General features: G+C 34.5%; 2 protein-coding genes across 3 annotated transcripts in view; one reads left to right on the plus strand and one right to left on the minus strand.

Annotated features, from left to right (window-relative positions):
• The first annotated feature begins 7 nt into the window (after window positions 1–7).
• Window positions 8–3,125, plus strand: LOC136412281 (V-type proton ATPase subunit e 2-like). Its single transcript, XM_066395311.1, has 4 exons — window positions 8–169; window positions 224–271; window positions 2,555–2,642; window positions 2,848–3,125. Exons 1-4 carry the CDS (start codon window positions 72–74, stop codon window positions 2,866–2,868), a joined length of 255 nt encoding a protein of 84 aa, XP_066251408.1. The 5' UTR covers window positions 8–71; the 3' UTR covers window positions 2,869–3,125.
• Window positions 3,126–3,162: 37 nt separating this feature from the next.
• sli (slit guidance ligand) overlaps window positions 3,163–18,893 on the minus strand; it is a 148,848-nt gene continuing 133,117 nt past the window's right edge. The window contains exons 5-33 of one of the 2 annotated variants that reach the window (XM_066395308.1): window positions 18,817–18,888; window positions 16,531–16,602; window positions 16,085–16,156; window positions 15,799–16,034; window positions 15,370–15,514; window positions 15,239–15,310; window positions 15,108–15,179; window positions 14,983–15,054; window positions 14,853–14,924; window positions 14,729–14,800; window positions 14,515–14,672; window positions 14,166–14,316; window positions 13,006–13,152; window positions 12,811–12,954; window positions 12,387–12,755; window positions 12,121–12,336; window positions 11,904–12,067; window positions 11,635–11,851; window positions 11,445–11,584; window positions 10,026–10,195; window positions 9,762–9,969; window positions 9,458–9,692; window positions 8,940–9,163; window positions 7,142–7,260; window positions 6,378–6,460; window positions 6,214–6,302; window positions 5,829–5,968; window positions 5,329–5,751; window positions 3,163–4,861 (exon numbers count right to left, since the gene is read on the minus strand). In XM_066395308.1, coding sequence (XP_066251405.1) covers window positions 5,665–5,751; window positions 5,829–5,968; window positions 6,214–6,302; window positions 6,378–6,460; window positions 7,142–7,260; window positions 8,940–9,163; window positions 9,458–9,692; window positions 9,762–9,969; window positions 10,026–10,195; window positions 11,445–11,584; window positions 11,635–11,851; window positions 11,904–12,067; window positions 12,121–12,336; window positions 12,387–12,755; window positions 12,811–12,954; window positions 13,006–13,152; window positions 14,166–14,316; window positions 14,515–14,672; window positions 14,729–14,800; window positions 14,853–14,924; window positions 14,983–15,054; window positions 15,108–15,179; window positions 15,239–15,310; window positions 15,370–15,514; window positions 15,799–16,034; window positions 16,085–16,156; window positions 16,531–16,602; window positions 18,817–18,888 — 4,018 coding nt within the window. In that variant the 3' untranslated portion in view covers window positions 3,163–4,861; window positions 5,329–5,664. Of the gene's footprint in view, window positions 4,862–5,328; window positions 5,752–5,828; window positions 5,969–6,213; window positions 6,303–6,377; window positions 6,461–7,141; window positions 7,261–8,939; window positions 9,164–9,457; window positions 9,693–9,761; window positions 9,970–10,025; window positions 10,196–11,444; window positions 11,585–11,634; window positions 11,852–11,903; window positions 12,068–12,120; window positions 12,337–12,386; window positions 12,756–12,810; window positions 12,955–13,005; window positions 13,153–14,165; window positions 14,317–14,502; window positions 14,673–14,728; window positions 14,801–14,852; window positions 14,925–14,982; window positions 15,055–15,107; window positions 15,180–15,238; window positions 15,311–15,369; window positions 15,515–15,798; window positions 16,035–16,084; window positions 16,157–16,530; window positions 16,603–18,816; window positions 18,889–18,893 lie in introns of both variants that reach the window. The other variant, XM_066395306.1, reaches the window with a different exon arrangement.

Below are 18,893 nucleotides of genomic sequence, written 5' to 3' on the forward strand. Positions count from 1 at the left end.
TAGCTTCCCTTAATTTTTGAGTAGTTACATTGGGCGGGCAATTATCCATAAAACTATAAAGTCCTAACAAAATGGGTATAGCAATTCTACCTTTCATCGTCTTCACAGTTCTATGGGGCGGAGTTGGTATTCTTTTGCCTATTTTTGTCCCTAAAGGCCCAAATAAAGGGTTAGTTGTTTCTCATTATAGCTATTGAAATATTAGAAATTTCATCATTTTCAGGATCATTCAAGTGATTCTCATATTAACGGGGGTGTGCTGCTGGTTGTTGTAAGTATATTTGGCAATTTAGTTTTAAGAATTTTTAGTCATATGATCATGTGACTCAAGTTTTATCCCAAACTCAATTACTATTTGGATTTGGAAAACTATTTTTTAAATCGAATGTTTGCTTTATTTTCTGTTTCTAGCAAACGGCAGTTTTACCATTTTTTTCATGTAGAAATGTTTTTGTCCTTTGTGAAAAGAATTGGTCTTTATACCCTTGGTGATTATCACTGATTATACAAATTTTTGTTACAAATGTTTGTATTTCTGATCTTCTCATAACTTCTAATGATAGCTCAGTGAATGGCAAGAACAAATTAAGATCATTTGCGATCTTATTCTCAGATTTTTAAGAGATATGTTGATGAATGCTGAGGACATACTACATGATAAAACAAAATTTTTATTCAACTTAATTTAAAGAATGATGAGAGAGATCTTTAAGGGGAGGTTTTGGTACGAACCATAATTATAGATTTGTTCTAATCAAGAAAGAAGTAAACCAATTCCAGGCCATTAGAACTTTCATTATTTTGAGCATACAGTTAGGTGCAGAACTGAGTCAATACTTATAAAATTCGTATTAATGGTGGCATAAACAAAATATCTAACAAGTATTCAAAGGAAGGCTTTTATTTTCAAAAAGTACATTAACATTAACATTAAAACCATACAAAACATTTGCCGAAAATAAATGGGGTACATCAAATAATCCTAAATAACATTGGTTCAGTTTTGCACCGTCAAATTCCAGCCATGAACAAAAACGATACAATCGAGAAACTAGTCGACAAACAAGTAGAAACTCGCCATAAAATGCAGTGTGCAGCTAATATAGACGAGTACGAACCATTTAATCGCATATCCTCCGTTAATAAACATCATAATTCAAAATCTTTAAACAATGAAGCCGATTTCAAAGTTTCAAAGGAAACTAATTGAAAAATCACTGATTGATGGAAGATCCACACGGGAAATCGCATTTCAATTAAATATAAGTCAATCCACAGTACAAAGGGTAAAAAATAAGTGCAAAATTTCCTTAAAAATAAATAAAGGTGGCCAACCAAAAAAGATGTCTGTGCAAGATACTAGAAGAGTAATTAGATATTTGGGCAGTGGTGAAGCCTCTTCGGCCTCCAAAGCAGCCGTGTTGCTGCGAGGGGATACTGGGAAATCGGTGAGCAAATGGACAGTCCAACGAGCTTTACATCAATCCAAACTTGTTGCTGTGGAGAAGAAGAAGAAACCCCTACTTTCTAAGAAGAATATTAGGGCACGACTAGATTTTGTAAAAAGATATGAGGCATGGACCGAGAAGGATTGGATGAAGGTTATTTGGTCTGATGAAACTAAAGTTAACAGATATGCAACAGATGGTCGACATTGGAGCTGGAAACGAGAGGGAGAATCCATGAAACTAAAAGATTTCATTCTGACGGTGAAACATGGGGGAGGAAATATTAAAGCTTGGGGCTGTATGTCGGGATATGGGGTTAGCCCATTGAAGAAAATAGATGGGATAATGAACCAGCACATCTATAAAGCCATTTTAAATGATCACCTAATAGATACTGTTAATAATATGCCTTATCCCACTAGCAAAGTAATTTTCCAACAAGACAACGACCCCAAGCATACAGCAAAATCTGTGAAGGAATGGTTGGGTACCCAAAAATTTCAGGTTTTGCAGTGGCCGGCACAAAGTCCCGACCTAAATCCCATTGAGAATCTATGGGCTTACGTGAAATATCATCTGGTCGACGACTACGATTCGCCACCATCTTCACTTAAAGTTTTATGGGAGAGAATAGAAGAAGTATGGGACCAAATTCCACCTGATTTCTGTGAAACACTAACAAAAAGCATGCCAAGACGTCTACTAGCTGTTAAAAAAGCTAAAGGTCTCTGGACCAAATATTAGTGTCAATGTCGACCAAAGTGTTCAATGTTAATATTAGTGGAGCAAAACTGAACCAATGTTATTTAGGATTATTTGATGTACCCCATTTATTTTCGGCAAATGTTTTGTATGGTTTTAATGTTAATGTTAATGTACTTTTTGAAAATAAAAGCCTTCCTTTGAATACTTGTTAGATATTTTGTTTATGCCACCATTAATACGAATTTTATAAGTATTGACTCAGTTCTGCACCTAACTGTATGTTTGATGACCTAGAATGTGTTTATTCTTCTGTTAGAACAAACCTATTAAAGCACCATTTGAATTTACCATAATTTGAATAGGTGTCAGTCTCTTCTGACTTCTTTATTATTTTTTCTCAGCTGGTTGTGTTGCTATGTAGCACAAATGAATCCTTTGATAGGACCGAAACTGGACAAGCACACAATTATGGTCATGGCAAAGGCATGGGTAAGTCAATTTGTATGACAATCAGGTTATAAGTGTGGTTTAAATTAGCTTCACCATTAGTTTCCCCAGAATTTTTTACATTTTGAAAATTGTACTTCAATGTTTTTTCTGGGAGAATCTAATTTAAATCTCAATTATCAATCTTTGAATTTTTTGGAACTGTAGGTGTAGTCTTGCTGTTGAATCTCTTTTTTTTTGTTCTTAGGGCAATGAATTAAACATATAGAAGAAGCATTCTATATTTCTAGAGATTTTTAAGTATTGAAGTCACCTTAGTAGGTACTACTTTATGTATAATAAATAATATTTATGTTATAGAATATCCTGTTTGAAAAAGAATTTCTAGTTTCAAATATAACTTTCATAAGCCTCATAGCATCAACATTCATTGTGTCACTTCTTAGACTTTAAAATTAATTGGTCTTTTTGTTAAATATTATTGAATTATTATGTATATATCATTCCAATAAATGTTAGTGATTACTATAAGATTTTTATTGCTTTATAAAAAAAGTCCCCCTTTCTCAATAAATTTTATTTGGAAATATGTAATTTTATACATAGTATGTCATGGGAATAAAAATCATTACAATAGGCAAATTGCTTACCTACTCTATTACACCTACAGATAGTTTTCTTGTAAAGTATCAACTCAGTACTGTATATTATTATATCGTGATGGGTGAATCTTTGCAATTAATGCATCGTTCATATAAGAACATGGTTTCCAGTACTCTATTATTGTTCACAAGGATAAATGAGAGATGCCTAATTTACAATAGTGTCTGAGAGATTATTTCTTAGTTTATCTAATCTAAGTAATTTAATGTTCTCTTAACATATTAAATTTACAATACCTATACAATGTCGTTCCTGAATGTTTGTAACTATTTAATAAAAATAATTTTGAGGATGAAATAAAAGGCTTTCAAAGTATAATACTGATTGTGTGAGGAATTTTTAAATTGTTAAGAAAAATTATTGCAGTTTCTGGATTATTTTTGTAGAAGTCATACATAAATGATCAATTACAAATAATTTAAAAGCTCGGTTATATCATCTATTGAACACATGTTCTAATCACGAACTTTATTAAAGCTAAACTCGACTTTTAAATGAGAGTATTTCTATATAAAAAACGTTAAATAAATAATGCCACTATAATAAATAAATGCAAGAAGAAAAACGTTGTTATAAATCATAATGAATCCTTTGTTACTGTTGATTTATTATGATTCTTGAAGCTTACGCTTATGTAATGCAAATTTTTGATAAACTTCAAATAGTTATCACTGAATCGTTACAGTAGTTATACATAAATATTTACAAGTTGTATGATTGAAAATAAATAAAAAATATATTTAATAAAATATTGATATATTAATCTATGGAATTCAGGGTATTTGCCAAAAATAGTGTTGATACCGTGGAAAAAGGTTGTTCCAATTACTATAATGTATGGTAAACACTCTGAATGCTGTTATAATATAAATAATAAAAGTTGAAAATACTATCAATATCAGTAAGATTTGTAACCAAAGTAGTGTTGTGAACACAGTGTACTTTTTACACTTAATAATAGGGGTGCTTTAAAGATTTTTCAAATCTTTAAAGTGGTTTTGTTTGCGCTACTACATACAGTTCTAACGGCAATGGCGTCTACAAGTCGGCCTATGGAGGTCTTGGGTCTCAGATAAGCTTTTTAAGTCTTTTGAATATTCAGTCCTTGATACTTTTGAGATTGAAATTATATGATTAAATGTTTATTAACAGAAGGATGAAGGATGTTGCATAAATAATTGTTATATTTTTAATATAAATATTACATGCAAGAAGCAAAAATCAAGTTTAAATGGCTATATAATTTTTGTTTATTATGATTAGCATTTCAATGATATATTATAGGGGTAAGAACTGAAATTCCTAATTAAGAGTTTGCAATATTTCTAAATTTACATTCATATTTTCTTTTTGCTTAATTATCTGATTTTCAAATGCCTATCCAAAAATTCAGAAATATTGGTCAACATCCATATGACGCAAACGCTAAGATACGGAATAAAAAAGCTAATATTTTCTTAATTTAACGTCTACCACAGTTGCAACTGGTCTAAGTGAACATGCATACGTTGTTTGATCCATAAGATGGCCAGGTACACGAACGACGTTATTGTGGTGAAATAGAGGAAGGCGGAAAGTAAACATTGTTTGTCGTGATACTGGAATATAAAGAAGCATATATACAGAGATATAGAAAAAACAAAAATAAAAATAATTTTTAACACCCTGTAGCTTGATAAGTAAGGTCTTGTGGACCTATGCTTATATGGACTTTTTATCTTAAAAATATCCGAGGAATCGTCCTGTAAAATATCGGACACTTATTAAAAAAAACCTTGTATAAGTAAAAACCGTTAGACTTTTAACAATGTTAAGCAACATAGTCTATCCCTGACAATAGTGAATTACGAGTTTAAACATATAACGAGTCATCAAAAATTTCCTGGTCTAGACTGCTTACAAGTCGTGCTTGCAAATCTTTTTATAGCACTCTTAACCAGGAATTTTTCACATAGATGAACAAAGATGCTTAAATTTGTTAAAAATCAAGATGGAGGCAACGAACTCTTTACTCAATATGATTTCTTCTATTGACAAATTTATGAGAAACTTAATTTGACCTTACCAAAACAATTCTGTCCTTTTTCGCATCCTCAAACAGGCTTTCATCGATGTGCTGGACCACCAAACCGTTCAAATGCTGATTCGTTTCGGTCTCATTTGGGACAATAAATGTTAATTTAACACCTTCCACGGTTTGTGTATCCGGTTTCTGGACTACGGGTGCAGTTCTAGGTCCGTCTGCCTGGTTCGGGTCGGTTCGGGCTAAGAAAAATGGATTTCTGGACCAGTTTTCTGAGTCCTGGTGAGCTTGTTCATGGATCAATGGCGTATGTTCATTCGAAAAAGCAATGGGTTGTGATAGAGTTTCGTTAGATGTGTATGTAGTAGCGGATGACAGTCAGTAGCATTTTTTGGTACAGGCGCACTTACGCACTACTTCAATGTCTTTGGTGTAACGGGTACCATCTGAGCATATTAGACGTACCTGGAAAAAGTTGTAAATGATAGAAGGAAGTAAATAAAGCCTGTTTTATATTAGATGGGAAGAGAGTCTTGGAGTACCTTTCGTCTTTTGCTCTTTCTGGCGTGACAGCAACTAGAGCCGCATGTGCCGATGCATTTGGCGATTTTTAGTGGTTTTCGAGATCTGCATGTGTTCTCAGAGTAGTATTCTCGTACCTGTTCTTTCTTGCACGTTGGAGCTGAGAAATTCGTTATATTATTAAGGGGTAATAGATCAAAGTCCTGGCAACTTTGTCCAGAAAATTATTTCTATGGAATTATCTTTTGAACTTAGATTTTTCGGCATTAAAAAAATATGCATGTGAAAAAAGGATCTATACAGGATGTACACAAAATGGATACCAAGTTTATCAGTACATTTTGAATAATTTTTTGTAGTCCCGAAAAAAATAGTTAAAGAAATTTTGTTTTTCTCTGTACTTACATTCTTCCTCAATTTGTTCGCAGTATTTGCCCTTATAACCTGCTCTGCAGCGACATGAATATTCGTCAGTGGCCGCTGCGATGCATTTGCTATAATTAAATTTATTAATTTTACGAAATATTACCTTTAGATGCATTTTTTCTCTGTTATTTTTATTTTCTCACCTGTCGTGTTTGCACTTGTTGTTAATGCAAGGGTCAGGTGGCGGGGCAGGAGGTTCTTCAACCATTTCGTCCATTTCGTCCTCCTATAAATAAACAATGATTTGTGTGGTATTACACTTAACGAAGTAATGAAAAAATGTAGACTTAATTATGTTTATTTAGTATTTGCATTACAAGATTATCAAATGGAAATGACATGTTCTAAGGCACATAAATAAATATTTTTAGAGAGAAGTTCGTTCGGTGAGCCCGTGGCCTGCAAATTTAGAACGAAACTGATGGAGAGATGATATTTTTTCCTGTTCCCCTTGTATGTAAAGAAGTATAAAAGCTTCTATCTTTCATTCTTGGCTTGGCTCGAACCTCCTTTTGAGTGCAAAGTTTATTTTTTGTCAATAAATATCTAATTAACAAAATTTTAACCAAATCTCTAGGACTTCTGTGTAATTGAATTCACTACTGTTTCGAAACAAATTGACAATTTATGATAATAAATAAGGGGTGAAGATTTAAAATAATTATCCATATCTGGGTTAAAGAATGCGTTTGCAAGAGGAAAAATGAGAATTTTGATTCCAATTTGCTAATGATTTTAGGCGTCAACAAGCAAATTTGATTGGATTTTTAAAGTAATTTTTTGTTACAAAAACTTTTCAAAAGATATTCCTCAATCATAGATTTCTTTTGGGAAAACGTGTTTTTATCAGATCATTTCAAAGCACAGAACATGGTTCTACCTTCGCTTAGACAGTAAGTTCATTTACCTGCAATTCATCCTCAAATTTATCCTCAACAGTTCCGCAGCCCGGCTGTATTTTCTGCTGTGTTTTGGCGTTTCCGAAATCGACTTGCTTATGGTTAATCCACACTTCCTTCATACAACCTGAAATTAAGATAGGTAAAAGAATTTGATGGAGAAAATAGCAATACTCTATAGATAGTGATATCTATCAAAGAGATGTGTATACAGGATTATTCCAGTTTTTACTTGCCTCCTTTTAAAGGATGGTGGAAAATTGCAAATAAGGGGACTTTGTAAGAAAACGTTTGAAAAACACATACAAAACAACTGTTTAAGTTTAAAAAATGTTATCCTTTTTTGTTGCTGCAATATTGGTCTAAAGTCACGAATTATAAAAATCTACAGGGAAATATTTTTTGGAGGTCAGGCCCCCTTTTACTACCTCAAACTTCTCTTGACTTGACTGTTGATTTTAACCTGGAGTTGAAATCTTTGTTTAGTTGAGACAATTTTGTTGTCGGTTTGTTTTCAAGCAATTTAAAAAAATTATATGGAAAATACTCCATTTTCCCTGCATCGTTGGTGTTTGGAAATTTACATAGAAGAAAAAATGTATTGGATTTAGGGGCCTCGATGCAAGGCGAATTCAAGTGGATATTGAGCCCCCGGGCACAGCACCACATTGTTTGAATTCATCACTGCTTACAGAGCTCAATATGCAGTACGTCATTTATGGATCACATGATTTAGAATTCAGAAAATTTCTGTTTGTTCTTCCTTAGTTCTCAGTTATTATCCCAAAATTGTTTCCGGTAGGCTATTGCTTTCAGATATTTAAAATATTTTTTCCGCAGCAATTTTCAAAAAACAATTTCGAAACTTTCGTCCAGTTTAATTAAAATTTTATTTCTACCATCCCCATTCCACAAATTCTAAAGAACGTTTATGGCATAAACACACTCATATCACGAAGTCGAAGGTGGCCATGGAACGCCGTGATGGTTCAAACAAATTCGTTTGTCAATTGTTCAAACAATTGCGAATATTCGTTTGGGCGTCGTTTCGAAGGTCTCGCGGACAAGTTAACAGTGACAATGGAGCTGAACGGAATGGAGATTTCCGTACTGAACATAAAAAGTAGTGGCTCAATTTCAGGTCAGTGGTGCACATAACAAATTAAGTTTTACGACGACGTCGTAAAACAAATGTGTTAGCCAACATTGTTATACAGCAAACTGCTTTTTTCTTCTTTATTTTATTTGAACTTAACTTTCCACACAAGTAAGGGTGGAATTGCATATTATTCTCATTTACTCTGCATATACAGAAATGCGACGAAAGACAATACAATTTATTTTTATTTATTCAATTTATGGACCAGGTGGCTGACAGCGACTCAAATTTGCGTTTGCACGGGCGGCTTCGAAGCAAGATAATTCATCAAACACAGGGGCTCGAATTAAGGTTAGTTTAGGTTAAGTATTTATGTCTTTCATTTGATTTTTTGCTGAAAATTGTTATTTGTGCTCCTGAGATTTTAAGAATTTAAAACGGTTAAAATGCATGTTTTTGAAGTAACAGAAATCATTTTGATGTTTGATCGCCAGTTATATGTACATACATATATCCAAAAAATCGAAAGAGCTGCAACGGAAAAATCGAAAAAGTCTGAATCTTGATCACCCTGCAGGTATCTTGGTTACTATGCATTTTTTCAAATTGCGCTTTTTACAAAGTCTTTATATTTTGTGATGATCTGCCCTTCTAAAAGGACGCATATTAAGCCGGAAACATTCTCTAGAGGTATGAAAGAAACTTACCATGAAAGCTAGTCAAATTACGCAAATGCCAGTCGGTAAAGGCGTGTTGCCCTGTTTCAGAGGGCACTCCGCCCAAAAACATGGGTGTTGTCAGTCTGAGGTAGTCCTTCGGACCATCGTTGATGATGCTTCTGGCTAAACCCCGATCAACTCGTAGTGTAAAATTTTTCTTTATTGCTAGAAGCTCGGCTATGTGGTATTGGCCATCGGAAACCATTTCAAAACTAACAAATGAGAATTTTTACGATATTTATTTAAAATTTGGAGTGGACAGACTAGTGATTTGGACCCCACAGTAGGTTTTTATTGCAAACTCGTGGGGTCATATTTTTTTTCAAGTTATCATCCCAAACACTTTTATAATTTCGGCAAATACGGTTTTTTCGGAAATTCTTGGAGCCGTGTCTTTTAAAATGTGTGGAGATGACAAAAAACAAAAGAAAAAATGAAATAAGTTGCTACCAAATTTGAAAGGATCTGATTTTATGTTGTTGAGCGTATTTGCAAAGAAAATTTACCTGTACATAGTGGATACGGGATAATTGCCAACATTGTAGCTGACTCGAATACGGCCGCTGAACAGCTCCACGGCCAAATGTTCATTGAATCCATCATACATCAAAATCCCATCTTCTTGTGTTGTCGCAAAGACTAATGTGACATTTGCCTCAGGTTTAGTCCTAAGTGGCTCAAGTTCTACGTAGGAATTGTTGTGTGTGAAGCTGATACTTGTTAGGTATTCACAACGTTTTCCTGTTGACATTATTATTAGGTCTTTCCCCCCAATGAATCCTAAAGAAGGATTGATTAGGGGGAATTTACCTGAATATCCTGGTGCACACTTGCACAGATAATCACTGGAGCCGCTGGGCTGAAAACAAACTCCGTGCACGCAATCGTGGTGCTGGCAGGGTGAAGTTTGCGGGTACATCATCGCCACAATGGGGCTGATTTCGCAGAATTTGCCTGTGAAGTCTCCGGAACATTTACAGATATACTCGTTCACGCCATCCACACAGGTAGCCCCATTCTGGAAATTTCAATTTTGGAGGCATTTGTGACTGTTAATAGAATAGATTAACATACTTGGCACATGTGATTCTCGCAATCGTCTATGTTGTTGGTGCAGTTCTCGCCCTTAAAACCAGGTATACACTCGCAAGTATAATAACTATCGTGATCGACACAGCGAGCGTTATTTTCACAAGGGTTGTATTGGTTAGTGCAAAAGGGAATTTTTCGCTCGCAGTACTCGCCTGAAATGTACAATCTTAATGACAATTATTTTAATGAAAACTCTACATTTTATTACTATAGATATCAAATTGTATGTAAATATAAAATAATAATTCTTTCTAATTGGTTTGGGGATTGAAAGGAATGTTTTACGTTCGGCAAATAGGTAGTGTAGAAAAAATACAATAGTTTATTTCCTGCACTTTGTGGGTAAATAACAGTGTTCATAATCGTTGGGTTGAAATAATATTAAAGAAGAATTTGTCTTTATTATTTATTTCTTCGACTTTCATAAAATTCTAAAAATTACTTCGATTGCTAAAAACTTCAATATTGGTTTATTTTATTTACTTATATCTAAAAGCATTCTAATAAAACTAAAAAAGTTATAATTGGTCCCAGTGACCTGTCTTCAATGTTCTTTCTTAATGACACTTCTTTGTAAAACAAAAAAAATCGATGGATTTTCTATAAAAAACTGGGATCGTGGTAATTATGTGAACTTTGTAAGTAAATTGACTTATTTACAGTTCAAAAGCAGGAAAAAAAATGAATTCAATTTTTTTCATTTAGTAGTAGTTATTTAAAAAATACAGACCTATGTTGGCTGGCAAGTCCACCAAATTTTTCTCTACTAGATTATTATTTATGAGGAACTATGAAAGACCTGAGCTATAAATCTACCTACCGATATCAATAATCTACGCCGGAAAATCATTCCAACTTTAAGCACCAAAATAAGAAGGGACGTTTTTGACAGCAATGTAGAATTTCAAAAGATGTATAGAGTTGTGCTTGAAAGTGGAATATGAATCCTTTGAGCACTTCTTATCTGACTGAACTTTAATATGTGATACATACAAGAAAGCAAAAATTCAATGTAAAGCCAGTCAAATCGCAGGGCCGTGGCAGAAAGGAACTTTCACATAAACATCATATTTAAATGTTGTAATTATAGACGAAACATTCAATGGCTACTACGGATTAGATGCACGAAAATATTTCCAATTTTGTTTTCTTTTTGCCTACATTTGACATAAAATCAATGATAACATGTCAAAATTACAGCATAGATGGAGCAACTTCAATATTTAAGGGTTATCTGCAACTGATCACCGTGATTTTTATGATGAGCATAGTTTTGAATGGGCATAGTTTTAAACACTGTTTAATCCCAGTAACAAACATCAAAATTTCAACTTTTAAAGTACCTTTTTCAATGTGTTCATCGGGTTGGAATAAAACAGATATTATTTTTTATACACTTACCCATGAATCCATTGAGACATTTGCACTCGTACGAATTCACCAAATCCACACAAGTTGCATTATTTTCGCACTTATTATCGACGCAATCATTTACGTTTGTCTCGCAGCGCAGTCCTGTGAAGCCCGGAAGACAGTCGCAACTAAAAAAAACCTCTACCAAGTTCTACATTTCCAGGCGATGAATACCTACCTGAATCTGCCCTCTTCCAGAACTCTGCAAGTTCCGTCATTTCTGCAAGGATTGCCATAACAGGCATCGATCATGAACTCGCAGTCTTTTCCGTGATATCCAGGAGCACATTTGCACTCATAATCTCGTTCTGGTAAAGTCAGGCATTTGCCGTTGTTTTGACATGGGAATGTATAGCAGGTATCGCATTTTGATAAAATTGTTGGTGATACTTGACCTGTGATTACAAATTATAATTGTATATTTAAAACTCAAGCTGTAGAGTATACCTTTACAAACAAAAGCAGACGAAAGGGTGCTTAAAACAGACTTATCCTTCATGTTGGGAGGCTCAGCACAGTGAGCAATTCCAGGTTCTACGTAGTCTACTTTGACCCAGTCTGAAAGCCACCTCAAGGAGCAGTCACAATAGAGAGGGTTTGAACCCAAAGCTCTGATCACAAAAACTATTTAACAATCATCTAATTAATATAACTCATGACTTACATATGACTAATGCTCTTCAACCCTGTAAAAGTCCCTTCGGGGATCAAACTTATTTGATTCCCATGCAAACTCAAAATCCTTAAGGATTTCAAACCCTGCAATGATCCTTGTTGAACACATTGCAATTTGTTGTAGCTGATTATCAAGGTAGACAGTTTGGAAAGGCTACCAAAGGTCATATTTGAAAGCATGCTGATTTGGTTGTTGCTCAGGTCTCTGTGGAAAGTCAATTTAATTGAGAAGCTGTGAAGGAAGATGTGTCTTACAATCTAGTCAAAGACTTCAAGTGCTTGATTCTATCAGCCTGTATTCGGTCGATTTGATTGAAGTCCAGATACAATTCTGATGTTTCCGAAGGAATTCCTCTGGGAATTTCTTTCAGACTAGCTCTGGTGCATCGTACAACTGTTCCAGTACAAGAACACATTGGAGGACAATAATTATCTCCTAAACATCCCTGATCGTTCTCGCTAATACATTTGAACTCTGTTTTTGGTAGTTCTTTAATGAGGACATCTTTGACCCTTTCAGGGGCTGCACACCTTGGTGAAGACCCACTGAGGCCTTTGGTTTTGAGCCATTCTGAGAACCAGGCTAAGTGGCAATTGCAGACGAAAGGGTTTTGAATTAAATTTCTGTTAATGAACAAATTTAGTGACTTATGAATAATTCTTAGAGTTGCACACTTACAAAGTGTGAAGAGATTGTAAAGGATCAAAAGATCCAGGCATTACACATGTAATTTGGTTATTATTGAGGGACAAAACTTTCAGGCTGTGCAAGCCCAGGAACATCTTGTTGTGGATTTCCATTAGCTTGTTTTCAGATATCAGTCTGGAAATTTAACTTATAATTATCTGTATAATGCAGATTTGTGTAACTTACAGATCAGAGATCTTGGAAGCTCCTTCGAAGGCATTTTCCTCAATTCCCGTAATGAGATTTCGACGCAAGTCAAGTTTTACTAAGTTGGGAAGTCTGCCGAATAGGCCATCTGATTTTATGCGTCCTATAGCGTTGTCGTTAAGTAACCTTGGAAACAGATTGATAAATTTGCAGTTATTTCACGAGTAAATCATATAGAAATTATTTCTAAATCACAGATAGTAGTAGGGAAAAATTACGTGGTCGAGTGTCTATTAAGGGCCAAATTATTAATGGGCTGTTAACTTTAGTATCAGGCTAATAATCATAGAAATATTGAAGTGTAAACTAGGTATCCGTCAGATTCTTATTGGTTTTTATGAACACTAGCTGGTTAAGTTAAAAACACATTGATAATATGGATACACATATTATCATATTCCTAGTAACTTTGCCAGGAAAATAATTTCGATAGAAAGGACGAAATCACAACAAAGGGTCAGTTTCTCTATTTCTATGGAAACGATTTTCTTGTGAAGTTACCAAGACCTTGATGTATTGACCCTTAGAATCTTAGAGTTGGCTTTTAGAAGAACTTGATGCTACTTAATCATAGCATCCCCTTAAGGGTTTGAATAAGAATAAGAAATAAAGCTTTGAAGAGAATTTTTTATAATTTATAACTCGGTATTTAAATTCTCTTGAATTTTAACCTGGATTTTCAGGTTCTGAATGTAATGGTCGAGAAATTGTGAAAGAAATTCAGGCCAACTTTGATTCTCTCTGGATTTGACTAAAATTTCGAAAATCAAGAAAACGTGAGTTAGTAGCTTAATTCAGTTCAGCACAAATCGCAATTCAGAAAAAAGTGAATGAACAATTAAAGTCAGCTAGAAAATTTTGAAGATGAGGAAATTGTTAGAGAAAGAGTATGGAGTATTTTGAAAATAAGGGTTCGATTTTAGTTTGCATCAATAAATTGATTTCAAATCAGGTTAGCTCAGGTGAGCTTGAACGGTATTAGGTCGGAACCGTTGAAAATGAAATATCTTAAAGTTTTGGTATTCATGGTTTGAGTTTTCTTAAAACAACTGGATTGTAATGATGAATTACATATTTTAACGTTAAAATTTAGGCCATAAACATAGTGACTGTATGAAGTATGAAGACACTCAACTTACAGCTCTGTAGTATAAAGGGGAATATCCCTGGGTATCTCCTTCAAATTCTTCCCTGAGCAATCAACGGTTGAGCCATCGCATGAACAATCCGTTGGACACTCAACATCGGCCAAACATTCCCCGCCATACATCGTTCTAAATTCCTCTTGGCCTGAAAAGAATCGACACAAAATAACGACCTTTCTACCAACGTAAACAAACGAGTTAAAATAAGTAAAAATCTGTGTCCTCAAGACTTCAATTTGACTTGAGTAAATAAAAGCAAAAATTTAACAGAAGTGCAACGTCTTCTATATGCAAACAAGAAAAATCTTAAACAATACGACATTTTTATTACCGTTTCTCTTACATTTGAATTTCTCGTCTTTCAAGGATTCTATTCGACGACGCTGCATTCTCTTTGGAGACTCGCATCTCGCACCAGACGTTTCTATTGGATTCTTATGGAGATATTCGGCCAGCCATTTCAAGTTGCAGTCGCATATGAAAGGATTCCGGGCTAAATGTCTAAATAAAATTTCTCATGAATCATTGCACATGTCGTAAATTGAGCATGCACTCACAAGGTTTGGATACTTCTCAGGGAATCGAAAGTTCCGTTGGATAATGTCTGAATGTTGTTGTCGTACAAGGATCTAAATGAGAATTTATTTGAATCAATTGTACATGTAAATGAAGGAAACTTACAAAAGACTAAGGCTGTTTAAATCTTTGAAGGTGTCCCTGCGAATACATGAAATTTCATTCGCATTAAGAAGTCTAAAAATACAAATAATGTTAATCTTCATTGTTTCATTTTCAAACACGTTTTACTCACAAAAGCTGCAGAGACGTTAATCCTTGGAACACTCCAGATGACAAGTCCTTAATTTTATTTCCGTAAAGGACCCTGTATGAATTTATTTAGTTATTTATTCCAGAGAAATTACCATAAACACTTACAAAGACGTTAGTCCTTTGAGCCCCTGGAAGGCATCTGGTGCTATTTTTGTTATTTTATTGTTGCTCAAGTCTCTGAAAACAAAGTTTCTCGTTTCAGTAGAAATAAGTGACTATATTGTTCCGAAACTTACATTCTCCGCAATCTTTTGTACATGGAGAAGGCTTTATTGGGGATGTGAGTTATTTGGTTCTGTTCGAGGCGACTAAAACACAAGAAGAATATGCTAATAATGGATTAGTTTAGGGGAAGAGATGGATTTACATTTCAGTAGTAGTTTCTGGCATGTGATCAGGGACTTGGATTAAGCCTTTCTCTCTGCAATCAACGATCCCATCCGCACATCTGCAGGGATGAGGACATTGAGGTTCACTGACGCATTCACCACTACTAGCCCTTTCTGCTAAACCTACAAGAAAGCATTCAGATAAAAAATGTGAAGAACTATCAGAATTATGTAGCTAAGAAATAATTTTATAATTGCAAATTTTGGTGATAAAAACGATTGGTATATTTCAGTTAGAGAATATACAATTTTGGGATATGGTTCTTCCTTGATTAAACTTTCGAGTTCACAATGATCGACCTGTCTTCTGACATACATTTTATATTTTATCACATACACTTACCCATCTCTGATCAAATCTATTTCAATTCATTTATTTTCAATACAAAAATTTGCTCGTTTCTTACCAGAGCATTTGAATTCATGATCCTGTACTTCAGCTACATTCTGTCCTTTCAATTGACTGGGTGAATGGCAACGAGTGTATTGCGCAAGTCGAGGTGAGTGTCTCAGAAATCTTCCTAACCATGCGAGGTTGCAATCACAATGAAGAAGGTTATCAGCTAACCTCAGAGTTCTGAGACGGAACATGTTGGCAAACATGTCTTTGCCTAGCCAGGTTACATTGTTGTTGTTTAGGGTTCTGGAATTTCATCAATGAGTTTTGAGCAAAGTAAAAAGGGCGTAGCTTACATGACTTCCAAATCTTTCATATCTCGAAGGGCTGAGTCGTCAATGCATGTTATTTTGTTATTGTCTAGGTGTCTAGAAATGGATTAATTTTAATAAAAATTATTTTAAATTGGGTTTAATTATAAGATTTGATCATGGTACATAGTAAAAAAATATGGTTACACGGTAAATATCTGAGTATTATCAGAAAATACTGTCATTATATCATCGTCATTACGATAATGGCAACATCGCATGATTTAACTGTCATATTTGCAGCTCCGCTATTTGTGCAGTGGCATATTATATTATATTATTGAACAATTTCACTGTTGCCACTTTTAGTAAAAATTCTTTGAGTCATTAATGAATATGTAAATTAATTAAAGCAGCCTTTTTCTATCAACTATAATTTTGGTGTTACACAATTATTAAGAAGCTCAGAAGGCTTAAAAGGTGATACTTACAAATTCTTTAAGTTAGGCACTCCCTTGAGAGTCTTTTTCCCAATTACTGATATTTGGTTATGGCTCAGGTCCCTGGAAAAGAAAGAAATTATTATCATATAATTTTCCATTCCAGATTGACCGTAATGTTCCCCAACACCAGAGAGCAAAGCAAATATATATTTTTTTGTTAATAGGCAATGAATCAATGAAATGTTAACAGTGGCCAAAACACATAAATCTCAATTTAACTACTTCTCATAAATATCGGCAAAATCCCGTATAGGGCAACAAATAACTCGATCTAAGCTTGAATCTGACCCAAAAGGGCTTATAAGGTATGCCTCAAGCTTCCTGTATAGACTTCGAAAATGCACCCAATTTGCCCTGGCTCGCGTAGTTGCCCAATTTTAATAATTAATTCTGATTTATGGACGCCATAGCTGCCGGGTAATTGTTGATTATTTATTAATTACTACGGGTGCCATTGTGAATTTTTTAACAATCTAAAAAGACAAATAGGACCTCATTAAATATTGCTGACAATTACTAGAGAACAAGCGAACGCGCCCCGGGTTTTGATTTTCGAAAATTAATGCTTCAGAATGGGACAGTTCGGTTTTAATTGCACCATTGTTTTCGAAAAAAGAAATAACTATGAATGCAGTCTTTGGAAATTGAACGTGGTGCTTGAAATTTATCAAATGGTGGTAAGGTACTGAAAAGTTCTCCTAAAGGTGAAGTTTTTCTTGACTGGTACTTGATTGCAAAAATTAGAAGGCAGATGTACAGAAAATTTCAATTTCAAGTTACCTTATTGTGATCTTGAAAATGGTGAGAGATACGATTTGGTTGAATGCGAAGTGAAATTTCTTAAATATATCTTACAGTCACACAGTGTGTCGTCTGTTATCTTATGGAAATCATTTTTTATCATGTGTTCTTGTTTTATCTTGTTCCGTCTTAGTGATCTGGTTTGGTCAGTGGTTCGTGAACGTAGGTTGGCATCCGCGGAAGTACTTAGTCAGGGATCAGAACGTTAAAAAACACTATTGTAGAAGAATCAATGAAGACTAGACTTTTTATCTCGCAAATTCGAGGATGATACTAGTGTAGACGCTTTAGGATAGACTGATGTAATTTCAGTGGTATAAAGACTTATTCTTTAAAAAGAGATAATTCTTTCAACCACTACAATGACTCTGAATGTTTACTACTGTAGTTGCAAGTCCTTCTTAACCTTGTTAAAATCAATCGATGAGCAACTAAAGATTCATATTTGTAATTTTTGACAGAATGTGTGTTTGGCATCACGAGAACCAAGTGCTTTGCAACGTGATCTCTTCCAGTTTCTTTGTCGGATTGCACGATAACGATAACTTAATATATTTCTTCAAGGTCCCTTGATAGCTTTAATTTCGTCCTTGTCAGCATCAGTTACCTCTTTTAGAGACAATTAAACCCAAGAATGTCACGAAAGGAACGTATAATTTTCACTGCTCAAGCTGTAGGTAGAATTCCCATACTTCTAGTCGTAAGAGAATTTCGTGTAGACGCTGATCATATTCTGCATGAGTTCAAGCCATGATGATAAACTGTAATAGACTGTAATCATGGAGATCTTCCAGATTTATATAAATACCCTGCTCTAATGTTTGCTCACCAAAAATTCACTTATTCGCTACGTCTTTTCGGATTCCAGATTTATAGTAAGCACACCGATAAAGCTCTTAGGGAGGGGTTCAATTTTTCAATCTTTCCTCTCTCATCGTTGTCGAGATCCCATTTATGAGGGTCGAATTTGAAGCACCCTGTACACAATTATAACATGCAGAGCCATTTTAGCTTCTCAATTCTACTTACTATCCGGGATTTCCATAAAATTTCACGCTATTGCCTAGGTGATATATTAATGTTTGTTTTAGCTGACAGGGAGGTTAATAATGAGCCGCATATTTGGGAAAATAATAGAACATTTTCCGCTGAAAATACATACATATTTGGTGGTCGCATAATGAATTTATATTCGTTTATTCACAGTATTGTCCAATATACAAAATTTAGCAACGCAGGTCTCAGATGAGCTTTAATGCTTTGAATAAATTATTTTCATAAACAGTAATTCTAATCTACCATGACACAGCCACGAAATGGTTGTAGCCTGAAAACAGCGACAGAAAAAAGAAAGTTGCAAATAGCGAAAGAACATGAAGGAGTGCCCCTTATGGTGCTAAGAATTGCGAACGAGATGAAATATGGATCACCTAGAGTGAACGAAACATTGAACATTCATATTAAATTACTTACAAACGAAATAAGTTAAAAACGGGAACAAATAAGTTGTCAGGAATGTTTTTCAGGGCGTTTCCATTCAGGCGTCTACA

The sequence above is a fragment of the Euwallacea similis genome, chromosome 11 (assembly GCF_039881205.1).
Source record: "Euwallacea similis isolate ESF13 chromosome 11, ESF131.1, whole genome shotgun sequence".
NCBI lineage: Eukaryota > Metazoa > Arthropoda > Insecta > Coleoptera > Curculionidae > Euwallacea > Euwallacea similis.

Coding starts and splice junctions, on each gene's coding strand:
- LOC136412281 (XM_066395311.1), top strand. CDS start 72: ATGGGTATAGCAATTCTACCTTTCATCGTCTTCACAGTTCTATGGGGC. Junction 272..2,554: donor GGGGTGTGCTGCTGGTTGTT/GTAAGTATATTT, acceptor ATTTTTTCTCAG/CTGGTTGTGTTGCTATGTAG. Junction 2,643..2,847: donor TGGTCATGGCAAAGGCATGG/GTAAGTCAATTT, acceptor TTTTGTTCTTAG/GGCAATGAATTAAACATATA.